The following is a 27,051-nucleotide window of genomic DNA, read 5'->3' on the forward strand; positions in this document are numbered from 1 at the left end:
TATTCGTTATTTTCAGTCATTGTCTTTGTTAAAGTCTGAGTACTTGTAAAAAGCTGATTCAGTGCTTCCATAGATCAATAACGTGCTGCTCTCGTCATGAAAAGGCAGAATGCAAATTCTAGCATTACACTGAACAGCTAGGTGGTTTAACGGTGCTTTAGGGAACATATTTTTGGCTCTTCATACAACAGAGAAAACTGCACACAAACACAATAGAGATTCTGCTGACTTCTCTAGAGCTTTTTCCAGTCAGATGTGCAAGCATGTGCTTCAATCAGCCATAAGCTAAAGCTCATGATCATGTCTTAGAAAGTGAATTAGATTAGGACAGAATACTCATTACATGTGTTCCTGTAACTGTATTATGGTGATGCCATAATGTCTAACCTCTTCTTGTCTTCCCCTTCTAGCTACAAGAGTGACAGCGGACACAATTGAAACACTGTTTTGAAAGAGCTTTGTGGTGATTCACAAAGGACAAAGCTCATGAAAGAAGAACAAGCAAAGACCACAAACAAGTAAAAGGACAACATATTGCAAAGACTGACATTAATTAATGAGACACTGAACTCAACTATCTGAGTGTTGTGTGTTAAGTCTTCTCCAAAAGCCTTAGCCTGTAATGGCCTTCCTACATATTTATGCAAAAAAACATGTAGCTCCCACTTTCTAATGATAGCTTTATTCTGGAGTATTTTTCTAAGCTATAGTTTCTCTCTTATTAAGGCCCCTCAGGATGAAATGGTGTACATTGGCTGAACTGTAAATATTTGGCTTGTAACAGATCGCCTCCCAGAGGCCGAATTAGGTAGTGGTCACTGCAGCTCAGAGAATAAGGATACATCTTAGCAAAGCATTTCTGTACAGAGATTTATTGTCTGTTAGGTCTTTTTTCCCCCCCTCTTGTAATATATAATGCATAATTCTCATGGGGATTCATGCAGTTGTCAGCAAATGCTGACAACCACATCCACTACAGAACTAATCAGTATTTTATCACTTTCTTTGCTTAGAGATCTGAGTAAAAACAAATTGTCATACTCATTTTCAGTCCTGCTTTTCACTGTGTGGATAGATATATGTGAAATAGTAGTTGAAAAAAAGGGATGCTGCATATTCACAAGAGGAAGATGTCAGTTTTTTCAGTTAGGACAGAGGCACTTTTGTAAAGCTACAGATGATAAACCGATAAGACTTACGAAAAGATTGCAGCAGCTGTTAAAATGTCAATTAGATGCTTCTACGGAATTTCTGTTTCTTGGGTATAGTAAAGCTCAACCCAACACATTCTGAGAAATATTTTTTAAAAACCAATAACACAAGTATCCTATTTATTTATGTGTGGTTGTTTCCACTAGTAGCACTGTCAATCACCTTTTCCTACCAAATATGAAATATTTAAGAATCTATTTCATCTAAAACCACTTTTAGGGCTGTGAAGATTGGCCCTGGATGATTGATACACTGGAGTAGACTTAGTTTGAGGTCAGTTTTTTTTTATTGAATGTGAATTGATCTCTCTTTCTCCATATCTAAATCTTTGGCCCAAGTCTGTCTGGTGGAAAATCCAGCTCATCACTATTTGCACAAAATGCTTTCCCCAGCAAAATCATTGGTGAGTGAATTATACTGACTCTTCATGGGTCAGAAATAGACATTTTGATGATGATAAAGAATACGTATGTACAGTTATTACTTCTATAAATAAAATTTAAGTGTATTAAAAATGCTGTTTGCTTCATTCATTCTTTCCAGATGTAGTAAAGACATCTAGTTGCCAAATGCTGTTACTTACCAATCGTTTTACGTGTTTCTATCAACCAACACAAAAATATTTTATTCCTGCAGACCACAGAATTTATCCAGCGTTTATTTCATATTAGAGATGATGCATTATTTGATTATGACAGTTAATGTTTGAATATTGATTTCTGTACAACACTATGTCCCTATGCAACCGTCCTATACTACAAGGCCTATTGATCCTTATACACATCGAATGCCTGCCCAGGAAACCATTGTGATGAAATTTGGCACATTGGCTACCACTGACATTTACTGTGAAGGCAAACAACACAGTGTGATTTTAACCAGGAAAAGTACTGACACATTCATTCCCTTTTTAAGACACCTGAGATATTACTTATCAGTTACTTCCAGGAATGCGTCAACCAGTACAGCAACATTTAAAAATGCAGATAATGTGTCACATTTGTAGAGTTAAGTGTGTTAATAACACAGTACAATGCCTGGTAAATAAACAACAGTAATGAATCATAGTGGGTCACATGTCTTTGCAATTACAGTTTCAATGTTTATATAATATTTGTTGTGATTGGCTCTTGATTTTAGGAATTACATATTTTTTCCTAATAAAGTCAAAGCAATTTAAACCAATTTGTCTAAACCAGTCCAAAGCATCTCAGACTTTCTGCATTAATGTCCCATCATTCTCCAAGAATCATCCCGATGAAGTTTGACCATCATTGCCATGGCAACTTGTTGATGAAAGCATTTTTGTTGTAATGTGGCCGGCAGGAGCAGCTTCAGTGGTGAAGGTCATGTCTGTGAGTATTTAACTGATGTTGCCTCCTTTCAGTGTCTTACATGTGATCTGTCCTAGTTTGGTCATCAGATGCTTGTCTTTCCACTGAGCTACACACTCGTCTGATATCTTCAGGTCCACCTGGGAGAGGACAGATAAAATATTAAATCATCGGGTACATGAAGCATATTCTCCTACAAGATTTTATTCCAATATGTCATTATCCTATTTTAGAAAAATGTTACCGACTAAAATTAGAGATCAGATTACAACAGTAGAATAACAGTAAAACCTGGCTGAAACATACCTGTAGTTTCTCCCACACCTTCTTCTTTGGGTTGAGTCTGTCGTCTGGTTTGCCCGTCTCATACCCCTCCACGAAGACCCGTTCCCCTGGCGATGACCCCTCTGGAGGGTCCAGAGGCTCCACCCTCCTGGGCTCCCCTTCACTAGAAATCAGCCAAACACAGAGAGTAGAAGGATTAACGCAGGAAACAGAGATGTGTTGTGTGTGTATTTGCTTGAGCAAAACAGAAATTACACTCACATGGAGGCACACAGCAGCATGGCTTGAGATTCAATCCCACGCATCTTCTGGGGTTTCAGATTACACAGCACCAACACATTTCTGTCCTGTAGGTCCTCCTGTGAAATATAGGCCACCAGTCCGCTGACTACCGTCCTTGGCTCTGCCTCTCCCACATCAATCTTCTCCAGGTACAGCGAATCGGCATCTGGATGCTGGAAAGTTGGGCAGCAAAGAAAAGCATGGATCACAAAGGTGCCTTTGTCAATGTTCAAATTTTCAGGAGATCTAATTAAACACATCTTTAAAGAGTTAATGTGAGGGACAAATTCTATTCCGATGCAAAGGACCTGCAGCTTAACGGTTGAGTGATGTATTGACGTCCTACCTTGTCCACACTGATGATCTTGCCCACTCGGATGTCCAGTCTGGAGGGTGCCAGCTCATCGTCCTGTCCACCTCCTCCACCTCCTCCTGCCTTGCCACCCTTTCCTGCTCCTTCTGATCATACATACACAAAAATGATGGTAAATCTCCTCATGAAGCTAGTTGACATCCCATTAAAATGTAGACCTTGTTACGCACAGTGAGGACTGGGTAAAATACTGACTCTTTGAGGGGTCGGGGTAGGCAGAGTTGGTGAGTTTGCGGAGCTCAGGCGACTCAAACTTCTTTCTGATTGGATCCAGCAGTTGGTTGAGTGCTGCTTCCACCGAGGCCTTCAGGTCTCCAGGGTGAATCGACTAACAAAGTGAGAGATTACCAACAGTCAGACTAGAACATGACAAGAAAAGGAGGTGTTTTAGCAGAACAATTACATCCTAGAGGTGCAAGGGTGTATTTTAAGCCGCAGTTTGAATCTAGAAATAAACCGGTGCACCTATAATTTACCTCCTCAGCAAAGTCCTTCTCCACCTCTTCAAACACAGTGTAGATTTTGTCTCCACCCCACTTGGGGTCTCTTTTGATGCAGAAATCTAAAACACACAGTCATCCAAAATGTCACCTATTTTTACATTCTGTTTACAAGTGGTGGGAAAAATCCGACGCCAAGATAACAAAGAAATTGAAGGCTGAGTTTTTACCTCCACGTAGAGGGAAGAGGACATATTTGACAAAGGAGAGGACTCCATTGTTCTGGATGTTGCCTGGCTCACAGAAAGCCTTCTTCAGCTTCTTCTTCACGTCCTCTTTTGAGTCGAGTAAATCGATCTTTGACTCCTGCAGCCACAAACAGATAATGAATTGACAACTGGACTCAAGCTGCAGAAATTAAATGTTAATACAAATGCAGACTTATTTATTTTTTTCTCTAATAAATAATGTGTATGAAAGCTTACTTCTTCTGAGGAGCTCATCTTGGCACCTGTCAGTCCTGGTACCATCGGATTCATCAGATGGGCGCGCTTGGCATAGCCAAGAGAGGGCAGGTACTGGAGACAAATGAAACGCTACAGTTACACTTGATATGTCATTAGATTCTAATTCTTTGCAATGTGATTTACTTTTTTTTTGTCAAGACCTTACACACAATGCACCTCCAAAATACCAAGATTCTCTAGTTCCAGTTTCTTATGTGAATATAATAAGTCCTCTATGATAGTAAACTGATTATCTTTGGGTTGTCGACTGTTGGTCGGGAGAAAACAAGAACTTTTAGGTTGCATCTTAAGCTTTATGAAACAGTGATCAACATTTTTCACCATTTTATAGACCAAGCAATTAATTGAGAAAATAATCAACAGATTGATTGATAATGAAAGTCATCGTTAGTTGAGACGCTAACGGTGTGTGTTGAAAATGAAAGAAAAAAAGATTTGTCAGTAATATAGAGAAGAGAGAGGGTTGAAATAAATGTGAGAGGATGCAGACTGATGGTACCTTCTCTGCCAGAGTGAAAATCTTTCTCTGGTCAACTCCTCCAAACTGGGCATCCACCTTCAGGTACTCCTCATCCAGAGCCTGAGGACGAAGACGAACCACATTTACAGCTCCAATAAACACATAATGGCAAATATCGTTTCAAAGAAAACAGCTGTGACTGGTTCTAAAAATTGTATATATTTAAATGTCAGTTTGCACTGGATCATATCCCCCTGGCATTACATCTAAAACATCGGCTTTTACAAATGCTGCTGCTAATATAATCCATTATCAGACCTATGATGAGGCACTCACTGAGATATTTTATAACACTGCTTAGTTTGGCAAGTTCTACACCTACTGCTGGTACTAGTACAGTGTTATTACCTGTAGTCCAGGGTACAGCAGACCACTCAGCAGAGGATGCTCCACCTGTTTGACGACCTCAGCTCCAGCCTTCTTGGCGTCATGTTCTGTCACCATGGAGGACAGACGGTACACATCCAGAGTGTACTCTCTGACAGACATGAGAAGACAAGATTAAAGCATTGGATTGAGAGTCAAATTACTGCATATTATAGAATACATACTCTAAGTCTGCAAATGAAGTCAGCTCAGACATACAACTGACCTGCTGAGCTGGTAATCAGTTCCTTTGACAAACTTGAGCTTGTCCAGAGGTACACCGATGCTCTCCAACATGGCCTTGATGACCTGTTCGTAATACTTCACCCTGAGCTCCAGCAGCTCCCAGGGAGCCTTCATGTTGTCTAGGTAGGCGTGCAAGTCTGCAAACAGAATAGTGACCTGAGGAAAAGATAAAAACACACATGAGCCACATGTAAGTAAAGCTTTGATTTGTTTGAATCTCAAAGAAGGATGACAGATGAACAAGCAAGACACTCAGTGAGATCAACACACCTCACATCCGGCCTTCAGAAAGTCTGCAATCTTGGACATGGGGACAAAGTAAGCAACATGAGGTTTTCCGGTGGTTGCTGTGCCCCAGTACACCTTCAGCTCCCTCTCCTGAAGAACCTGCTTCAGCTTCTCCTCTCCAAGGACCTCCTGCAATAAACACAAACAAACACACACAACCAAGGATTCATGAGTCCAACCTACATGAGGGCTTTAGTCACTAAGTGAGTGTGTGTGTGTGTGTGTGTGTGTGTGTGTGTGTGTGTGTCCCACCTGGAGGTTCCTTGTGATGAGGTTCAACTTTTCATCCGGGCTTAGCTGATCTGCCATGGCGCAGGGCCTTTTAACTGAGAGGACAAAAGTAAATATTTTAAGTATTTTTTAAGAATAAAAAGCAGCAATTTCAAGAGATTCAAGAGAGCTTTATTTTAATTATCTCTGACAACAAAAGAATTGATATCTAAATCAGAGATATAAATATAAAAATATACGTGTACCAAACAGAAACCAACTATAAAACAAAACGGCCATTAAATAAAGGGGAAAAAAGAAAATACCATTAGCTATAAATATCAAAATGCTGTAGTAGTTTGTAATGTTGCTGTTATTCATATAGCGTGACGTCATGTTTAGAGCTGACTTAATTGTTTCCTGATAATCTTTCCAACACAAAATACGCCATTGTAGGCGGCGGCAAGCAGGAATCTATCCTAAAATATTACATTTGTAAAAAAAAATTAACTACAGCTTAACTAAATGTGTATATGCCGAATTTACCAGGAGACCATATCTGTTGTTAAAACGTATTACTAGGCGTGTTGTAACTAAGAAAGTTGATTTAAACTGGATAAGCTGACTTTAGCTTGAAGTTAGTAATTTAGCAGCACAAAACAGGGAAGCTACCGGCTAACGTTTTTAAATTTAAATGCCCACTTTCCTCCATATGTCAACCACAGGCCATTCAGTCACTTTAACGATATACTAATAATACGCTGCCCGGCTCGTTATTAACGTCACGCTAATAATGAATGAACTAGCTCAGCAGCTAACGACAAAACCATGTGCAGCTAACAGAAATCTAAGCTCCAAAGATGTTTCAGGTTGAAACCGCGGCATATTTACTGGCGACATTTTAAGTTTATCTAGCAGCAATATCAATACCACAAAGACAGATTTAACAACCTGCTGACTTACCTCAAAAGCTGACTTCTTAGAGAGAGGAGCGTGTGGGAGAAGCCGGCCTGTCAGTGTGTTGCATCAGCGGTTAGCTTCAGCTCTGCTATCGACTCAGGTAGACTCAGAAGGGGAAAGCAATCGAGTGCAGAACAGAGTAAAATATTTACTGAATATAATGTTTTCTAATGCTGGCAAGCACAGAGGGCAGTATCAGGTAATTATTGAGTGTGACAGGCAGGTGAGAACAATTATTTTATAATTAAAAATGTGTCAGAAGTAGTGAGATCTATGTGCTCATATTGAATTGACTTTACTTTTCCTCTCAGCAAGGCCCGACTAATTTATTAGTACTAGTATTTATTAAAAAAACATGTTGAACCCCTACAGACCTTCACAGCACGCACACACACACACACACACACACACACACACACACACCTCGACCTGCATTGTGTATGTGTGTATGTGCCCTGTTCCCATTAAGAACAGTGCACACAACAGACAATATGATTCAGTTATACACCAAGAGACCCAGACACCCTGTGTTAATTTGATAAAGCGTGACATTTTGTAAATATGCATGCACTGTGACCACAATATAAACATAATAATGGTGTTAAAGCATTTTGACACAAGACTCCGCTGAATAACAGGGCCACAAGAACCGGTGATAATGTAGGGTCTGCCTATGTTTATATTGATTAATATTGATGCAAATTCAAATTTAAAAAATCAGTTAAATTCATATATGTGCAGCTAACTGACACACAACTGCTCCACAGCCATCTGCCATCTGCCTCTCAGGCTTCTAACAATAATTCTTTCATTTATTCATTCATTCAACCTTTATTTAGACTTGGAAATATATTGAGATAGAGACCTCATTTACAATATATACAACACATCCTAGGCACCAAGAAACACAGATCAGATACTTGGATAAAAATGTTGATAAAAAAAAGTAAAAGTAACTTTTTAAAAAAGTAAAATACTAACATGTTAAAACTTTAGGATTAAAAAAAGCAATTAAAATGTACAGCAAATTAAATGAAATAAAGGTAAAGTGGAAAAAAATAAACAAACAAAAATGGTTTTTGACCATGTTTTATTATATTATAATGAAGTTATCTGGATGCCTAAATCACCATCAGTTGACAGCTTACAGGACAGAGGATGCATCTAAGAGAGATAATGTTATAAAACAAAAGGTGTAGGTTCTTGTCAATGTCCACTCAGTCAGGGGTAAGAGTCTACATTTGATGGGAGGTTTTAGGGTCAGAATTCAGGCTCCAGGTGGGGGAGCCCAACTTCCGGATACAAAAGTTGTTGGGCAGCATTTTGATACCGACAAATATTCGTGTATTACTTGCAGAGTTAGTACTGGCAGAGTATGTAGCAAGAAAGACCTCCCAAAGGTGAACATTCACCATGCACTGATTATCTTCTCTGTGCTTGCAGTTGAATGTGAGTTTGAATGTCACCATTAAGTTTAAAGTCCACCTCCACTTCAAAATGTGTTTTTCTTCTGGTTCCTATTGGATATACGTGCAAAATTTGTTTTCACATTCATCTGCTGAAAGTGGAAAGTTTCTCTGTGCTCAACTTAAATCTGATTTTTTATTTGAATGACATAATTGGACATTTTTTGTGGAAAACCATATAAGACATATTATGATTCCAAGCAGATTATTTTTACATACCTAACAACATGTCTAGAGGTGATCTTTAAGCAATTATCAACTCAAATGTATGAAAGCTAAAAATCTGGTTTATGATGTGTAGACAAGTATCATAAGATACATAATTTGCTCTGTAAATGCAATGAAGCAAGAGGGAGCTTAAAAAAACAAAACAAAAAAAACAGTAAATTGCTAAATTGTATATTAATGCACAGATCATCTTTTAATGCTGCAAAGAATCTGTGGCTGAATGTTGCTATACTCAGAAAACCACTAAAATCCCAACCTAAACACTCATGAACGGATGTGATAGATTATTTAATTTATGATTCTCAAGTGAAGTGTGTCATAATTTGAAACATATATATATATATTCATTCTTTTTAATGAAATGTGTAACTATAAACTGTAAAACAGGAATAACAGCGGTAAGTAGTGTAGTCTTAGTCACATTCTTTTTTTAATTAACAAACCCTCACACTAGATGGCAGTAGTGGACCATGAATACCCACTGCGTCACCGTGTTTAGCAGGCTGTAAGGTAGTGACGTAGGGTGGTATGATGGGTATGATGTATGTAAACACTTTATTTGATTTATGCCTTTAACAAAAACTTATTCATAGCATGTCTATGTGTGTGTGTGTTTGGTGGGTAAATCCAGTTACACAAATGAGTCAGTTTTGTGAATGAATCTGCTTTTTTCCAAAGGTCTTGTTAAGTATGGGCCTGTTTCATTTATCTTTTTTATGTTTTATGTTTTCAAACCTGCTGAAATTTTAAGTATTACAGCTCAAATACTTTTTGAATAGTTTCTGATGAGCGGAAGAACACATGTTTTAAAGAAGATAAAGCCTCTTAAAACATGAGACTTAGAAGGAAATCCTCATGTTTCTTCATGTGTGGCTAATTATTCACATGCTGCATGTGTGATATTAAAGTATATCAATAAAACATATAAAAATATCTATAATTTAAATGGTGCTTAAATTGGCTTATGCTTGTGACATATTTTAAGTAATAAATGTTATGACGACTTGTTCACAGTACACTTATCAATTAGTATTTATTAACATCTCTTCAATCTCAACGTTTTTTTCCTTAAATAACTACAGTACAGTGTACATAAGTTCATTTCACTTGCAACCACAAATATCAAAGATATTTACACGTTTACGTACAATATATACATATGCACAGGAGGCATGTACACAAGGCGTCTGTGTGTCCCTGTTTTTTAAAGCTCACACATTTGGCTACAGCCTCAAGAGTCAAGAGGGACGTTCGCTGACAGATCCAACAAAAGACAAAACAATGAAAATAAAACAGGACGAGATTTACAGGATGTACAATTATTACAGGTTTAGTGGGTGACAATGGCACAGTGTGGGCCTCTACTAGTGATGTGAAAAATCTTAGAACAAAACTTAAGAAAAAAAAGAAAAAGAGGATGAAACATGACATTTTTCACATCGGTTTCCCAGTTGTCAGAAACAACACGTCGAAGATGTAGCAGTATGTATAACATATGAAATTGAATGTACACATTTCCATATCAATGGATATGAACGATGTCAATCCTCATTTTTATAACAGGGATTGAGATGATCATAAAGCATCTTGGTTGTTCCTTCAATTTACACACTTATGTACAAAAAAAAAAACAAAAAAAACATTCAGGAAGACTACAACATGTACACTTTCCCATCTTTCAACCTTTTTTTTTTTTGACAATTATGAGCTTCCCTTTTTGAATGCATATGGAGCAAAGACATCAGCGATGGCAACATGCATTAAAAGGCGTGTGAATGTTTTAAAATTTGACCCATTTGCCTCATTTTGAAATGGATAATTCTGTGAGGACAACCTTACAGGCCTTAAATAGATTTAAATACTGCAAGAAGTATGACTTACCAGGAATTCAAAAAAAGTAAAATCAAAACTAATAAATACTTAAATAATGATATCGCTAAATTAGTCCTGGCTGTAGTCACTGTTTTGCTTGGTATTGTGTCAATGTAAGCATTTAGAGGAAAGGTTTTCCTGTCTACAGTCGCTGTCCTATAAATATTGTAATCGATGGATAAACATTGCAGTTATCTGTGCAAACTAACAGCTTTTACTATTGTAGTGGTTTCAGTATAACGGTGGAGAAATAAAAAGAGCCCTTCAGAGCACTGCTGTTACCGTTTTGGCCATTTGTTCCAACATCATTATTACTCCCTCTTTCTAGAAAAGCCAGTAGGATGGGGATGAGGTGGAAACAATCTGGCTGCTTTTAGTAAACTATGAGGAGAAATTGTAAAAAGTACAAAACACATTTAAACATATTCAAAGTACATACCAAGACAATGACTCAAGAGCAAGAGACTGACTCAAGTTACAGTTTGTCAGTCTGGAAATTTTCTCCCCAAAAATGGAGCTGAAATTAAGGCATTATCGCTATTTGTTCAAGTTTCACATGATGTTGACAGAACTATAATGCTGTTTTTAGCGCAGTGCTCATGGTCATTAGTGCTTGACGTACGTATAAGGATGGGAACTGTTCAGCTCCAGCGAGTAGCACCAACAAATGGCAGCGTGGAGTAAACACGTCCCCTGCTCCCATCACATTTCACGGTTTTGTGCAATTTCAACTGAGACCAACCTTTAAAAAAAAAAAAAAAAAAAAAGTTTTTTCTGCAGTACTCAAAAGTAGCACGTTGTACAAAAAGTAAGGCTTTTGAGATCTGACTGAAAGAAGAGAGTGAACATCATGCTGGGAAAATGTCACCAACACAAAGGCTAGGATATCAGTCTCTAGAAAGGCCTCAGTGTGGCTGAAGCGGCGACACTTCTGAACCAATCAGGTTTTGTAGACGTTGAACAGCAGCAATGTGATTGGACAAGGCAGTGTCTGTATGATCCGACAGGCTCAGGTCCGTTGGTCCCGCCCAGTGCAAAATGCCAGTCGATCACTCGATTGGTCCGTGGGTCTGTAAAATGTGCTAGATCATGTTGGCCAGTTCTGTCGAGTCTGTTTCAGAATCTGCCTCGTTGTCCCTGTGAGAAAATAAAGAGTGTCTTCAGTTGGAGTTCTGCTTCACCGACATGCAAACACAAAACGCGTGATTTTTAAATCCACAGCCTTACCTCTGTTCCTGTAGTAATTTGCGGTTGCCTTGCCTCCTCTCCTCATCGATTGGATAAGAGTACAATATGATGAGGCCGATTATGATGAGAGCTATGGGGGCAGCGGAAACCAGTATTTTCAAGGTTATATCCACTTCCACTGGTTGGGTGCAACCTCGACTGATGTAGCCTGCAAAACTAAAGAAGGAAAAAATATATAGTTATGGAACTGAAAACACTTGGAGAGTAACAGATTTCACATCTTTATACATTGTAGAACATTCATATTTACAGAATCTGAGTTGTACAGATACAACTTCCCACCAAATCACTGATCAAAGGCCAACAGACTGCTGTGAACTCCGTCATGTGATGCATGCATGCACACTACAGACTTACTGTACTTAATCAAATGAAAGTTAAAGGATTTCCTTGCTTTGATAAGGGATTAGGGTGCTTGGAGATTTGGATTAGCCTCATTCATGACTTTTCTTTATTGTGTCCTGAAAAAAACTTGATGAAAAGACCTACAAAACATTCTTAACTTACTCTAAACTGAGAGTGGAGATGCCAAGGGAGACTCCAGAGGCGAACTTGGTGAAGAAGACATAGAAGGAATAGAAGAGGGCCTCGTGGCCAGTGGATTCAGGGTTCTGCACTTGGAAATCGTCGACAACATCAGGCAGCATAGACCTGACGAGACGAAAAGAGTTTCAGTCAGAAATGTTTTTCTTTAACTTGTGCACAGAATTGAAGTATTTAAGAATGTAAAGTCCACAAAGGGTCAAGCAGGTGTCTCACCAGGGCAGCAGGAAGGCTGCAGCCACTCCAACCCCAGCAGCGAAGGAGACAATGTAGGTGACAATCAGGTTACTCTTCAAACACACCACCAGGATCATGAAGGGAACCACAGACTGGAAAGAACAGAAACACATTAGACCACTAATGCACATAAAATTAAAAATTAGCTGTCCTTCAGAGATTCACTTCCCACTAGAGCCACTTCCCTACAACTCACAGAGAATCACTTAATTCCTGTCAGTCTTACAGACTTCTCATGACTTAGAAGTGGTGTGTGGACGTGTCTGCGGGCCTTACCAAGGTGCCAGCGTAAACCGCCGTCTTTTTCCCAAAGCGAGTCAGAAACCACTGCCAGAAGGGGATGGCCAAAGTAGCGGAGAGCTGAGGGGGGAAAAACATTAAAGTCTGGTTAACCACCTGTTTTCTCTTGACACACAGAAATATTCCACACAGGGTCTTCTATTACAGGTTAATGTTATTTTGCTGAAGCAAAGGATGACCCTCTGTGTTGTGTTACATAATAGTAAACAAGCATGAAATTAGACGCATTCTCAAAATGCTTCAGCTTCCATATGGGTTTGAAAACACTTGAAAGCGTGGTGATGCAGACGACGCACATTTGACCTCTCGTGTCTGCCAAACACAACAGTGAAGACAGAAGACAATGTGGCATCCTCCGCTCTTCCCAGAGCAAATCTGAGCTCAATGTGATGCAATAATCCGCAGGGGTCATCCTTTGACTCTACAGGCGGACGGAGGACTCACTCAGATCAGTGTGACCTCTGACCCTTCTGTGTTTGACTAAAGTAAAGATAACACAGTCCTGGTGCAACAGTATTTTTCTACCTTCTCAAATGCATATGAATGAAAGGTTACGCTCCCAGAGATAGACCACAGACACACCTCTCCTGTCTGGCTGCACAGTCATCTGTGTTAGTCTGTCTGTTAGTCTGTCTCACTTTCTGTTGTGGCTTTGCGCCATTTTATGTGGTTTCTCACTACGAGTAAAGAATCTCCTTTGTATTTCCATGCATAAGTGTGTCTGTGCGCACGCTTGAACGGAGTCTGAACTTCACCAGTAAACGCACGAGTGTCACAGACACCAACATCCACTTATCAGTCAATACCACTTATATATACAGTTTATCTTCTTTGCAGACATCATAAAACATGTTTTCTACAGCTGACCTCAATGTATTCGGTAGTGAAACGTGTCTACTCCTCTCCCATAAAACTGTCCGGCCCAATTAGTTAATTTGCAGTTCAGCGGCAAAACTGGAGTACAATGTACTACACAGCATGCTTTTTGCAACGTGCATCACATTAGCAAGAAGCACAGACAAGGCTCTTTTTGTTTGTTGCCATTTGATGAACTCTCACTGCTCTCACACAATGTTTCATGTCATCTGAACATTACTGTGCTCATCCAGTAACTGGCAAGCAGTCAGAGTTGTAAGATTGGGTTTCAGGCTTTATTGTCATTTCTCAACGCTCATACATTGAAATGAAATGAATCCTCTGCATTTGACCCATCCTATACAGCAGGAGCAGTGGGCAGCCGCGGTGGGCGCATGAGGACAAGCTCAAGTTCTTTTTGCTGGTGCCAAGGGGTCATGGGCACTTATAGAAGTATTAACCTAACACATGTCTTTGATGGTGGGAGCAATCCAGAGCACCAAGCAGAAACCCATGCAAACATGGAGATAACATGCAAACTCCAAACAGGTTTGAACCCAGGACCTTCTTGCTGTGAGGCAACAATGATAACCACTGAGCGCCTATATGATGTTGTTTCATTTGTTTAACTTTATCTTTGTGTTCTAATAAGATCTGACATCTCCTCAGATTACTGAAGGTGAGGATTAGGATAAAAAATTATGGATAACCTCATAAGGAGCCATTTCTCTCAAAGCTTAATGTGTTGAAGCTTCTAAAAAGTCATTTCACTAAATAAATGTACTTTAAAAAAAAAAAAAAAGGTGGCCTCCTTGGCTCCATAATCCTTTCCATAAAGTAAAGGATCAAAGCATGTAATCTTTTCAACCTCTCTAACCTGTACTTTCTCACCCTGTACAGTTCTGCTGTGCGTGCTACTGTAGGCACATCTGTGAATTAATTGGGTTTGAAACCTGTCAGGACCTGATGGTTGAGTGGCTCTTAGATATGAGAAACTTCTCTCTGGATACAAGTTTATACAAAAGGGAGGCCAAGTGAGATAAATGAAAAGATATCGGAATGAGATGAGTTTTCTTGTAGCCAAGTGTTGCGGTGGCTTCCTCACTGTCTGTGGGAATGGGATGGCATTCAGGGAGACCGGTCACACATCATGGAAATGGGCAGCCAGCAGACACTGTTCTCTAATGGAGAACAGACTGGCCTTGTTACTGAAGACAATTTATGTGTTCGTCCTAGGAGGGAAGCTTTTGTCTGCACTCTGAAGCTAATGGCTTAACTTATTCCACTGAAATGGGCTGCTCGGGGTTTCGTATGCGTTGCTATGGCAACAGTGCACCTATCTGCGTGTCTGAAAATGTCACCTGTGTGTGTACTCACCATGATGACCAGCAGAATATTCTGGAAGTCGTTTCTGAAGCCTAGTGTGGAGCTGCAGAACAGAGCAAAGTTTCCCTCCAGGAGCTGCAGAAAGAAGAAGAAACTCAGTCAAATTTTATAACACACACACACACACACACACACACACACACACACACACACACACACACACACACACACACACACACACCAGGCAACCTGGCAGGCGTAAAGTAAACTCGGGTTAGGAGGAAACCAGCAAGAGACTTCCAACAAATCAGAAAAAACAAACACAAGACAGACCTCTGGAAGAGTATTCTTGCCCAAAAACAGCAAACAGATTGACAAACTGCACGTCCTACGAGTCTGTAATATAAGTGTGTGTGTCTCTATACGCACCATGAAAGCTAGTGAGGTAAAGAGGAAGACCATGACGAGTTTGGCATAAGGTCCATGCCCCATCACCAGCTTAATCCCCTGGAAGAAACCCATGGGCTCTGACCTGAGACGGGAAGAATCTGGGGAGGAGGAGAAAATGGGAAAAAAAATGAAATAATGATACAAAATGACATCCACTTGAATACATTTTTATCTCTTATTCCTTATGGTGTGCACCCCCCACCGATACCCCGCCCCCGATTCGTTTTACATGAGGAGCTGCTTTTCACGCTCTGCACAAAACGCATCTATATGATTCATCGCCGGTCACGAGGTTTCTAATTTAACTAAAGCCACGCCACACGCTGTCAGCCCACTGTCACACCATCACATGCAGCTAGAACTGTGCGTCCCCATTGGCCTAGACTACAAACATCGATGACAGATCTACCACATCAAAGACTTGTTAATCTGTGTCAAATCAGGAAGCTTAACTTGAGAAACTGAAACTTTTTGGGGGGATGTTTAACAGTATTTCTGGTCATAAAACTTTCCCACCCAAAATATTGTTTTATTTAGTAATAATTCAAACAAAAGAATGTAAGGAGCTGTTTTTATGTGATATTTGATGATACATAAAAAGGTAAGGTGATTTCCCATTGTATTCAACATGTTTTCCCTCTGATGATGCAAATTAAAAGAGTGGATGATGGCAGCTACGTTGCAGGATGGCAGCGCTTCGATTGAGATGTGAACTCTTACCTTTTTGTTCTCTCACGCCGAAGAAAAGAATGATGGCACAGAGGACATAGATTGAGCAGATAACACCAGAGGAAATCATGTAGGCCGTTTTCTGCCAGGGGAGGAATGAGAGAAGAAAGGGACAGTTAGAAAAAAATATCCTGAATTTTACTTCTACCTTGTTCAATCAGTACTTGTGTAAGTAATAAATACAAGTGTGTTTACCGTGTGGTCCAGGGAGATGACAGGTTCGCTGTTGTTGAGATCGGCAGACTCGGTGGAGTTGATCTGATCTAGTAAGATGTCGCCGGGTCCTGGGAGGCATGGTGCGTTGGCCATCCCCACAATCTGACCCTGGATGGCTGTACCGAGCACGGTGCCAAGAACCTCCACCGTCATCCCTGATTGGAGGACAGATCAGAAATGTTTAGTTAGGGGGTGACACACTTGACTTTTTTGTTTTCCTTCCCAGGAGATTCATGATATGATACTCACTGTATGCGGTGGCCGAGTCCCTTTCTTTCTGCTCCGAGCTGATGAACATGGTGAGGGCAGAGTACGGCACATGGAAGCACTAATGCCAAAGGAAAAAAAAAAAAAGAGGAAAAAAGTGAGAAAAATTTAACAAGACACAGCTTTTCAATTCATTTTTTGGTCATGCAAAGACTTTGGAACATTTCGCTTTTACAAAATGTTCTGCATCTATTTTGGGAATATTGCTACAATATGTGCTGATCAAGAAGCTTAAAAACAAAAAAAAGGAAACATAAAGTTACTTAATTTTAGCACCATGACAACCTTTGTTGTTATACAATAAGTCATTGAGGGGGTGAAAGGGTGTAACATTGTTCCTCTGAATTGCACGAGGAAATCAATGTTTTCCATGACCCTGTATATCAAGTATTGCATCAGGTGTGTGTGTGTGTGTGTGTGTGTGTGTGTGTGTGTGTGTGTGTGTGTGTCATACTCACAGTTTGAAGGGACTGGAAGAGGCAGTAGAAGAAAAGGTACCAGATGACTTTGCCGTCCTCAAAGGGAGGAACGTACCATATGAGAAAATAGGAAAGCACAGCCAGAGGGGTTGAGAGCAGGATCCTACAGATGGACAGGATGGATAGAGAGGGGAAGGGGGGTGGTGGGGTTGAGGGGGGGGACAACAACAACAACAAGAGTGGATGAACACGTGATCTTAACCGAGCGTGAAACACTCTAAACTCTGTAAACAACTAGCAGCCTTTATGAAAAAAAGGGGGCCACTCATTACATAACAAACTGTAGCCATTCAAGTGTGTCTTTCATTTAATTTGTGCCAAACTCTCCCCAGCTCGGCACTGTTTGGTGACTGTTGTTATCAGGGACATAGTGTTCCCGCTGAACATGAAACAGGTTGAGCTTGAAGTATATCTGGGTCTGAGGTTCATTTGAGGACATCTCACTGTGGAATGCTGCTGAACAAAACCAAACTTGTCTTTTGACTGAATTGAATTCAGTTGCTCTGAAATTGTGTTTGATCCTCACCGAAAATTCAAATCTCTATATTATCTATTATTATATATCTCTATACTTCCACATTCGGTTCTCGCAATTCGGTTTCAGCTCATGCAAATCGGTTTGAGTTCACTGAGACACACATCTGGTCGTTGAGGAAGAGCGATGCTGTTCAGATTCAGTTTTTTTAATGCAATTATTCAAGTTAAACAATCCAAACTAAAATAAAAATGATTCAAATTCAGTTTCTAGTGATACACTTCTGCCTATAAAAACACCCTCTGTTACATAAATGAAGGTTCAATGAGGCAACTCTATGTGTGTGAGTGTAGAAAAAGGGTGTTCCAATGTTCAAATCTATGCTCAAATGAGAACATAGTGTTTCAGTTTTGTTAACACATCCGTGCCATCCTGTCCTCCTCCTCAGCTGTTTAACATCCCGTATATACACACCATGAGGTCATTTTATGAGGAAATGATGGAGAATTCCCGCCAGAGTTGAATTCCTTCTGTCACTTCCTCTCACTGTTCGCCTATTTCCTATGGTCAGATCAACAATCTCCAATCAGACACCAGATTGAGTCAACCACACCACCGGAAATAAGAATCTTGCTTGTGGAACAGGAAACATGTCAGGGTATCCTGCTTACCTACGCTCGAACAGAAATGTGATTCATCCTTTACCAGACAGGATATGAACTCATCACAGTAGACCACATGCAAAAGCTTGCCATGACACATATAGATATATATATATATATACATACACACACAGTGATGCAATTTCTAGCCATCGCAGTGGCTGATATCCAATCAAAGCGCTAAGCAGCTTCACTTCAGAATCACCACGAATCAACTTAAGCCGACAAACTCTGATGTACAGGACGGACATCAGGGAAATGTCAAGAGAAGCAATGTTCAGCAGGCTCTCTCACGCATGTGATCTGATTAAATGTACTCTTGTGTGAAGTCACTGTGGGGGTGTGTGCAGGACCAGATGTTTTTATCAAGACCTGAAATGACAGTACATTTGAGAATTTACTTCCTTCGCGCCACATGAGACGAACACCTACGAAATTAGGCGAGGCGCTTCCTTAAAATTTCATTCAGACATCCTATCATAAAAATGAAAGGGGCTGTGATGGCAAAACACAAAAGACTGAATCTCTTAAAGTTTTACAAGTTTCCTTTTGAAAAAGACTTTCTTAAAAACTTTCTTTTTCAGTGTAAGCTTTTCTTGAGCTTTACAAGGTTAAAACCAAAACTGGCACTGTGCTTGCAGAACTGCAGTTACACAGCAGGCCATATAAGTACTGGCCTGATGCCTCTCCTGGAATCAAATTTAAATCTGAAATAGCCATGCTGACTAGAGCAGGGTGACAACTTAGCAGGTGACAGTCTGTAGTTTGGCACCTATCGACTGCAAAAACTTGTCTTACTGCCTGACAGTTACAATTTTTTTTTTTTTTTTTATGCTCTTGGCAGCCATCATTGGGTTGGGGAGGTGAAACAGCTGCAGAGAGATAAAACCTGCCAAACACTGACTTTGAGGCCTTGGAGTCATATTTTCTTGCTTAAACAACTGCTTAAGAGATCACAGAACATTAAAAAATATTCATATGAGGAAAAACAAAGAGTCAATATTTGCTGAAGTAATGATTCAAGCTGTTTGGATGCTAAACAGTCAGTGGAATTAATTTAAATGCATGTTTAAGAAATAGCAGGAAACCAGCAGCCCAGTCATTAGTGACTGCTCCGGTAGCTCTGCGGCAACAGTGCAACTCATTCTGCTCTCGCTCTGCGGTGTGAACTGTAGTAACCTCCTGGATTCCTCAGCGAGTCTTAAAAAATCCTTTCCAGCCCTCATACTCGACAGCTGAGGCGCCATTGGCTCATGTCGGTGGTGTGTTGTGGGCTGGACCAATGAGAAGCCAGTTTGACTCACGTCTCCCCTCCCCCGCTCCCTAAAACACAGAGCTTTTAAGATGGAGCTGCTTTGCCGCCTTTCTCCTGCTTCCTCTGCGCTCCCAGCTACCGCGCTCATCATCTCCTCACATCTTTATGACCGAACTGACCATAATGTGACTGAACATGCCAATCATTCCTCCATCTCTCCTGCTCCTGCAACCCCCCACAACCACACCCTATCTCTAACAACAAATGGACAAGATGTATCTTGCATATCACAAGCAGCATCCAGCATTGACCCACTTTCGAGACTTTCATTCGAATGTCAGCAACTCGATGAAAATCACAATAATGATAAAGTAACCTAACCCCTCCAGCACATCCATAAAACTAAGTCTCATTAAGATGAATTTTATGCATACACCAAATTATCAAAGTAGTATACAACATACATCATTTCAACTTTAGACTGTGCAATCAGAGAATACTAAAGAAATACATTTTTTGGATTAAAAAGTGTTTTACAGTTACATCTATGACACTCAATATTCCAAACATAGCTTTAGAAACCTTTAAAAAACCATTTATACTGTGGTTGAAAAAGTCAACTCTGATGGCAAATTCATGATCATTTGGTTATAAATACATTTGCTCATATGTTACTGCCACAGTTTCAATTTGATTTCCAGAGAGGTACATTTATGGCACTGCTACCAAACAGGATGATCATTCCTTTGTGTTGTAAATTAATTAGGCAGGTCGCCCCACTGGAGGCACACCCAAAGGAGCATTTAACAGGAGAAACTGAGAACGACATCACACGACTGGGTTCATTTCCCAGTTGCGTCCCTTCTTGCACAAGACGCACAGATTTCCTAAGCAGTGTGGGAGATAAGATTATTTTAAAATCAAGCAGGTAGATGGGTAGATAAGCTCTCTGGTTGAGCTCTTCAGCTCCTTGTGGCGCTCATAATGACGCTGCCGTTTGAGAAATCTTGCCCTCATTCTCCTCTGTCACCTCATTGCCTTTTCCACTGGCCCGTCTCTGTCTTCCATGAACCCACAATGAGTACCTCATGTTCCCAACTATTGCAGAACAGTAGCTCTAAAACATCTTCTGTGTTGACAGGGGACTGGCAGCAACCTCTACAACCAGCTGCTCCCCCCTTGACATCCTACACCGAGCTTCACTTGCATAACGGCGTCATTCATACCCTCCTCGCACATCCACCTCCAGTAGGGTATGTAATTTTTGACAACTGTGGGACCACGTACAAGATAACTCAAGAGATAAACCCACGTACGTTGCTAAGATATTGAGAGGCGGGGATGTGGGGGGAAGGGATATAGGGGGTTAAAAAGAAAAGGGTCAGTAACCTTTTCCGTGAAAGAAGCCTGAAGCATCACAGGCCTCCCGCTCCCTCGCCTTGGCTGCTGCACACAGGCACCATTAACACGACAAGGGTGCAGGGCGAGTTCATTTTCCTCCGAGCAGTGAGGGTGTTTCACATAAATTGCACAGGTCAAATATGAGAGTGAATGTTTAATTTTGTACCCGTTCACAGTCGGAGTCCTCTTGAGGAATTTCTCATAAAAAAGGGAGAGGGCCGTTAAGATTTGCTCGCTCAGTAGCAGGCAGGAGCTATATTTATCAATACCATGCCAAAAGGCCATGCTGTGGGAAAGACCAGCACCTGCTGAACCCTCCTATATTTGTTTAGTAAAAAAAACCAAAAGCCTCAGTGCCTTTACGATTTGGCTTTGGCATTTTCAGTGGAATATTTAATGGCCAGTATGCATAGCAGCACTTGGGGGTGGGTGTGTGTGTGTGTGTGTGAAAGAGAGAGAAAGGGAGGGGGGAGGGAGCTTGAATAGACATGTATACGCATGTGTAGGCAATGAGGAAATGGTATGGTAGTAATTGCATCAGCGCGACCCCCCTCTAGTAAAGATGACGCGGGTGATTCAAACAGCACAAAGCCCCGCCCCAAAACACTGACACGCTACAGCATACAGTTGGAAAACCTTCAGTCACACCTCTGACTCGCCAAAGGCTGAAGTCAGTTCCCTGTGTAGTATTTCCAAAACCAAATACAGGACAACTGATTAAACAACTTTGGCACTTTATCTACAAGATGATGGATGTGGTTTGGTAGAGACCTAAACAATAGAGCCGGAGGAGGATGATACACCTGATAAAACTGCACAGATTCCCTTAAAAACAGCTCTAACATGTTGATCTTTTTGTTCTTCCAGCTGGGAACTAAACCTACCAGGGCAGCATGCGTCCGACACGTGTCCATGGGCTTCGGGAGACCAGGAAGCCCACCGTGGGGTCCGTTACCGCGTCCCAGGCTCGGCCCACGAACAAGATGATGGAGGCGTAGAAGGGATCCAACTGCCAAAAAAGGAGAAGATGCAAAGATTAGAATAGCTGCGACTGAACACGTACACAACTGACTAACATTATTTCCTAATGTTACAAGTAGCAGCACGTCCTGTGAATACCATAATATAGTATCAGCATCTGCTCCAGGGTGACTAAATATGACAAATAAACGGACAAAATATACATATCCGGATGAACAGCTCACTCACTGAAAGCAGCTCTTTGGTGAAAGGGTGTGTAGCTTTGACGCAACAATGAGTAGTTTCTTTTTTTAGCAATTCATATATTATTGACATTTAGCATCAAACATTTCCACAAGATGTATTTCAGATACTCTAAGTATACATCATATATATTCACGTTTGTCACCAATCTCAAAACAGTACTTTTCAGAAGAACACACACACAAAAGAAAAAAAAAACCAAACTGTGAACGATTAGGGAGTGATCTTTTCTTTGCTGATCTTTCAGCATTTCCTAAGAAAATAGTCAAAAGGCAGCATGTAGCAAGAATCAAGTCAAACAGCGAAGGTGCCACTTGGCAGCTCGCCGTGTCTGCTCTTCATCCAGCGCTGTGCAGAGGAGACGAGTCTGACTGGAAGCCAGGCAGGATGGATGCTTCACTCCTGACTGTACAATCTGCGCCATGCTGTGTCATCCAATAGACTCTTAATCAACAACCCTGGTAGCCGGACAAAGCTAAACCCTGGGAAGCCGTTTGACTTACATGCCGCCTTGGCCTTAACCATCAGATTAGTGTCAGAGCCCATTAAAGCGAGCCCCTCCTCATTGTACTACCATCAAACCCCCCCTCCCCTACGTTTTTTTCCAAGAATGAGCCCCTGTAAGCCTTTTGATGTTACAGTGGAGCCCATCTTGGACTTTCAAAAACATTTTTCCACCTCTTCCATTTTTCCAGGACAATCACCGCCTTTGTCGGTCAGCTTTGGTGGTCACAATGTCTTCGATTATGAGAAGAGGTGCTTGAAGGGCACAGGAGGGATCACGTACAACTTCTTGCCCTTTAGACTGTAAATGCCACCTCACATACTGTGACAGGACAGCACAGAGGAGTGGACAGACAGTAGCGGATGTTCATGTTCCCATTCCCCGTAAGGTGGTCCTTTTTGGGAATCAAGTTGGCTATATTTAGATCGGTGCTATGAAAGTAACGCTGGAAAGGTTGCGCCAGGCAGCTGTGATCGTGGAGTTTCTCACCTGTGCTACATCCAGTAGATAGATCTGCAGAAAGAAGCCCAGGGCACATCCTGTGATCTGGTAGGGCGCTCCACCGATAGCATAGCATATCTTACTGCAGATTGACAACCTGTTCCTATGCTCACGCTGAGGGAACACAAGCAAAGAGAAAAAAGGAAAAAAAACACAGTTAATAAAAAGGAACATAATTAGCTTAACATAATTGGCTTTAAAAGTGGAACCAGGGTTAGGAAATTTCATAAAACTGCAGGCAAAATAGTAGACAGAGGATCCGTCTTTGCACTGTAAAGATAATGCCTAACAAATGAATTTTTACACATTCAGCATTAACCTACATTTGGAGAAAGTGTCTTTAAGGCTCAGTATACACAGCTGCCCACAAACATTTGCAGGCTTTGGCATGTAACCAGTCCGTGTAATTCTAGGTGGGGTCCATTCTGCAGAGTCAACCACAGCAACTTAATCCTGACAGGGATACAGTATACAGTATAGTCGCCTGGCTTATAAATAGGCAACTTCACCAATTTCTTTCTTAAGAGTGTAATCCTCAACCTGTTGTTCCTTCAGTCTCGCCTATTCCTCCCTAGTCCGATTAAAACAACAAGACATTTTACAGCGCCTTACAAGGAAAGTGGCCTAAATTCTTTATCGTCAGAGTCTTAAGTACCAGAGAGCTCAGCTGGCAAAAAGCTAACCATGATGTAGCGTATTTGGCAGAACTCAGGGACAGCTGCTAGGAAACAAGAATCTCTTGGTTTTCCAACAAGCGTTCATTCTCTACTGTAGATGTAATAATTTCCTCAACTGACAGACACTAAACGACTCCTCTAATAGCAACACAAATCTCTGTCGATTAGTGTCAGGGCACGACACCACCGGAGTGTCTCTCACACACACACTAAAATGCCAGGGTGACACCACTTTGGCAGCGGCCTGAACTGACTTAACACCAATAGGGATGTCTGCCAGTTTGACCAGTGCTCTGACCGCAGTAAAGCCGTCAGAGAGCCGAAAAAAAAACACACACCCTCCTCTCCGACCAATCAAAAGGTTGTGTTCGGGACTGCCTAATATGCCCTCTTGGTAGCTGGTCAAAGAATTTTTCATCACCGGTGTTGAATGAGGAAAAGGCTACAGTTAAAAGCCTCAGACTAAAACGTAAAAGCGGTTTCATGACAACGCCGTCGGCTCTTGAAAATGACCTTGAACTGCAGGGACATTTCAGTACTCCTCAAGTTTATGTCCTTGATATGCATGAGAAGAAAATGAACACTGACTGCATTCATCTTAGATCAAAACACAACACAAAACATCTCTGTGGCTGTGAGTGAATAAACCAGCCTCTGTCCTGTTGATACACTCAACCCAACCTTTGTTTAGGTGACAAAACCCTGACATGAGATACCTGCACCATTACAAACAGAGGAGGATTTTTGGTATTTAAACTTTTGTGACTGAGCACAATGGCTGGCTTTACAACAGTTGGGGCTACCTGGTGATTTAGGTCACATCTAGGATCCAACTTGACCGCACCGTGTGATACACAGTTCTCCTAAAACCTTACAACACAGCTGTAAACTGGATGGAGAAGTCACATAAGCGCTGTATGTACATGCCTGATAATGCCTAGTAATTTCTTTAATACACTTTGAGCTGACAGAGCGTGGGAAGCTTGTCAACCGGATTTCTTTGTCCTAGACATACATTTTTGCCCCTCCTAGTCTTACAATGACACTGCAGTGAGTGTACATACTGTGACATGAAACCAATCAAGAATGTCTTGTTGTGACAGTGTATTCATGCCACTCTGTGCTGACACTCCTTCGAAGCAATCCACTTAAAATAGCCTATTTTTGCCTTAAGCATCCTAATTACATCAGTTACATAAGAGCTGAAAATGTGTTTTCCATTAAACTCTATTTTGTAAACCTGACACGAAAAACTGCCTCTTATTACTACCTCACAGGCTACTTGTTCTTCTATCAGTGCTACCAGTAGTGATATGCTACCATTGTAGACTGATAACATGCTTTAAGTCAAAAGGCACATGCTGGAACAGGTGGCTTTTTGAAATATTCAAAACATAGCAAAATCATTTTGATTGACCATGAGTGTTTTGATTTGGTGGGTGCATCTCTACTATCTCTTGCAAACAGAAATGTGGAAAAACTCTGATTCTGGGTGGGATTTGGGGAAAATACCCTCTGTCTGCTTCTTCGGTTTGACACGTCGCCTTTGTGGGGTTGCTGCATGACGCATTCAATGCTGTGGGAAATAGAGGAACTGCCACCAAAACTGCATGCCACATACCCAACTAAGAGGGAATCTTTTCCAATTTTAAGTGACTTTTTGGAACAAAAGATCTAACGAAAAACATAACAGTAAACAAGGATGAGCTGATGCTGATATTGCTCATAACAACCCACTACTATTCACACGAATTAACATGCTGAAGCAAATGTTCTCCTCCTCATTTTGTTACTGAAATGCAAAGCACTGTGTCACTTATTTTCTAAAACAGTGCACGTGAACGCAGCACACACACACGGCTACTGAATCCCACATAAAGTGTTATGAGGGATGTAGCCATATCTCATTTTGTTATCAACGGACAACACCCTAAACCGTTTGTTTGAGAGTTTCACGTTTCAAATTGCAAATTTTCATTCACATTAAATCACTTTAATTATAGAGACCATTTATACAATTCAGAATTACAGCGTCTAGGACTTATTTCACCAGCCGCACGACCATATATTTAGCTCAAAGAGAGAAAGGAGAGTGGCATTTTCGGGATTTAAATTTAGCTCTGTGTGGCTGAGGGTAATGAGTGCACAGAAAGCCCCTAGCATTGCAGCCTTACTAACACAAATTATGACTTAAACTTACAACATTTTACTGTTTCTAACACCGTTTAAAGCCTTTTTTAGTTATATGGTTTGACGTATTTGCAGATGTTGAAGTTCAAAGGAGGGAGTTTGCAGGGCAGTATTTGCTCACTGAAATTATTCTTATTTGGTTATGTAAATACATTTTTTGTTAATTATGTCATTCATTTTTGTTGAGTTACTAATGTAAGGTATGTTGCATATCTGCTCTGAAGGTAGGTTTCATGACTCACTTCCTCAAAACGTCAATTAACCGGCGTGCTGCTCTAATTCATTCAAATTTTCAAGATACATTTCAGCTTCCTCTTTTCTCGCCAGATGTTTTCTGCTGAGTGGATTTAAACAGGAAAACATACATAAACGAGAATATTGTTGAATTAATGAATGAAACTCACCTTCCTGGCCAGTTTGATGCCATCCGAGCTGCCCGGTTTATTCAACAAACTGGCGTTAGAGTATTGTTCGCCTCCCTCTCCTTTTGCCATAGCAGAGTAGCTGGTTTCTTGGTTGAACTCAAAAATGTTTTAGAATAATCAAACTAGTCTTCCGATAAGATTTGAGAGGGGGGAAAGAAAAAAAAACACGTCTCAAATGTAGTCGTCGTACGCTCTTCTTTCAAAACCGAGAAGATCTGGTCTATGAGGGTGGACGTAGTAATTTCAAGAGCTAAGTGACCCGCCCCCCCTCTCGTTTTTTTTAACGTGCCATTCACGCCATGTTTTAACCCCGCCCACCGGTGACAGCGCGTGAAGCTGACTGTTCTGCTGTTCATCCATAGCCTATTATCAGGCTATATGAGAAGATAAGATTCATCTCTCCCGAATTTTTTCCATTTCTCCATTCTGAGTATGACTCCGCTCTGTTTACATTCTCGACAGTCACAATAAGCAGCA

At 40.8% G+C, this 27,051-nt stretch overlaps 3 protein-coding genes across 6 annotated transcripts in view; 1 reads left to right on the forward strand and 2 right to left on the reverse strand.

Annotated features, from left to right (window-relative positions):
- Positions 1-1,594, forward strand: part of nhsl3 (NHS like 3) — a 42,116-nt gene extending 40,522 nt beyond the window's left edge. For all 4 annotated transcript variants that reach the window (XM_067611390.1, XM_067611391.1, XM_067611392.1 and 1 more), the window contains one exon: positions 411-1,594. In XM_067611390.1, the coding sequence (XP_067467491.1) occupies positions 411-451 (41 nt within the window). In that variant the 3' untranslated portion in view covers positions 452-1,594. The remainder of the gene's footprint in view (positions 1-410) is intronic.
- A 260-nt stretch (positions 1,595-1,854) lies between these two features.
- yars1 (tyrosyl-tRNA synthetase 1) lies at positions 1,855-7,168 on the reverse strand. Its single transcript, XM_067611395.1, has 14 exons — positions 7,047-7,168; positions 6,126-6,199; positions 5,856-6,002; positions 5,566-5,741; positions 5,322-5,451; positions 4,953-5,033; positions 4,412-4,504; positions 4,157-4,292; positions 3,963-4,048; positions 3,682-3,814; positions 3,460-3,572; positions 3,093-3,286; positions 2,853-2,994; positions 1,855-2,686 (listed from the first exon to the last, which is right to left on the reverse strand). Exons 2-14 carry the CDS (start codon positions 6,180-6,182, stop codon positions 2,576-2,578), a joined length of 1,599 nt encoding a protein of 532 aa, XP_067467496.1. The 5' UTR covers positions 6,183-6,199; positions 7,047-7,168; the 3' UTR covers positions 1,855-2,575.
- A 2,573-nt stretch (positions 7,169-9,741) lies between these two features.
- Positions 9,742-26,806, reverse strand: mfsd2ab (MFSD2 lysolipid transporter A, lysophospholipid b). The gene is made up of 14 exons (XM_067611396.1): positions 26,554-26,806; positions 23,271-23,396; positions 21,937-22,061; positions 17,239-17,362; positions 16,763-16,841; positions 16,493-16,668; positions 16,289-16,379; positions 15,548-15,666; positions 15,170-15,253; positions 12,914-12,997; positions 12,617-12,729; positions 12,365-12,508; positions 11,837-12,013; positions 9,742-11,746 (listed from the first exon to the last, which is right to left on the reverse strand). Exons 1-14 carry the CDS (start codon positions 26,641-26,643, stop codon positions 11,692-11,694), a joined length of 1,587 nt encoding a protein of 528 aa, XP_067467497.1. The 5' UTR covers positions 26,644-26,806; the 3' UTR covers positions 9,742-11,691.
- Positions 26,807-27,051: the final 245 nt, after the last annotated feature.

This window comes from Thunnus thynnus, chromosome 15, assembly GCF_963924715.1.
Source record: "Thunnus thynnus chromosome 15, fThuThy2.1, whole genome shotgun sequence".
Taxonomy (NCBI): Eukaryota; Metazoa; Chordata; class Actinopteri; order Scombriformes; family Scombridae; genus Thunnus; species Thunnus thynnus.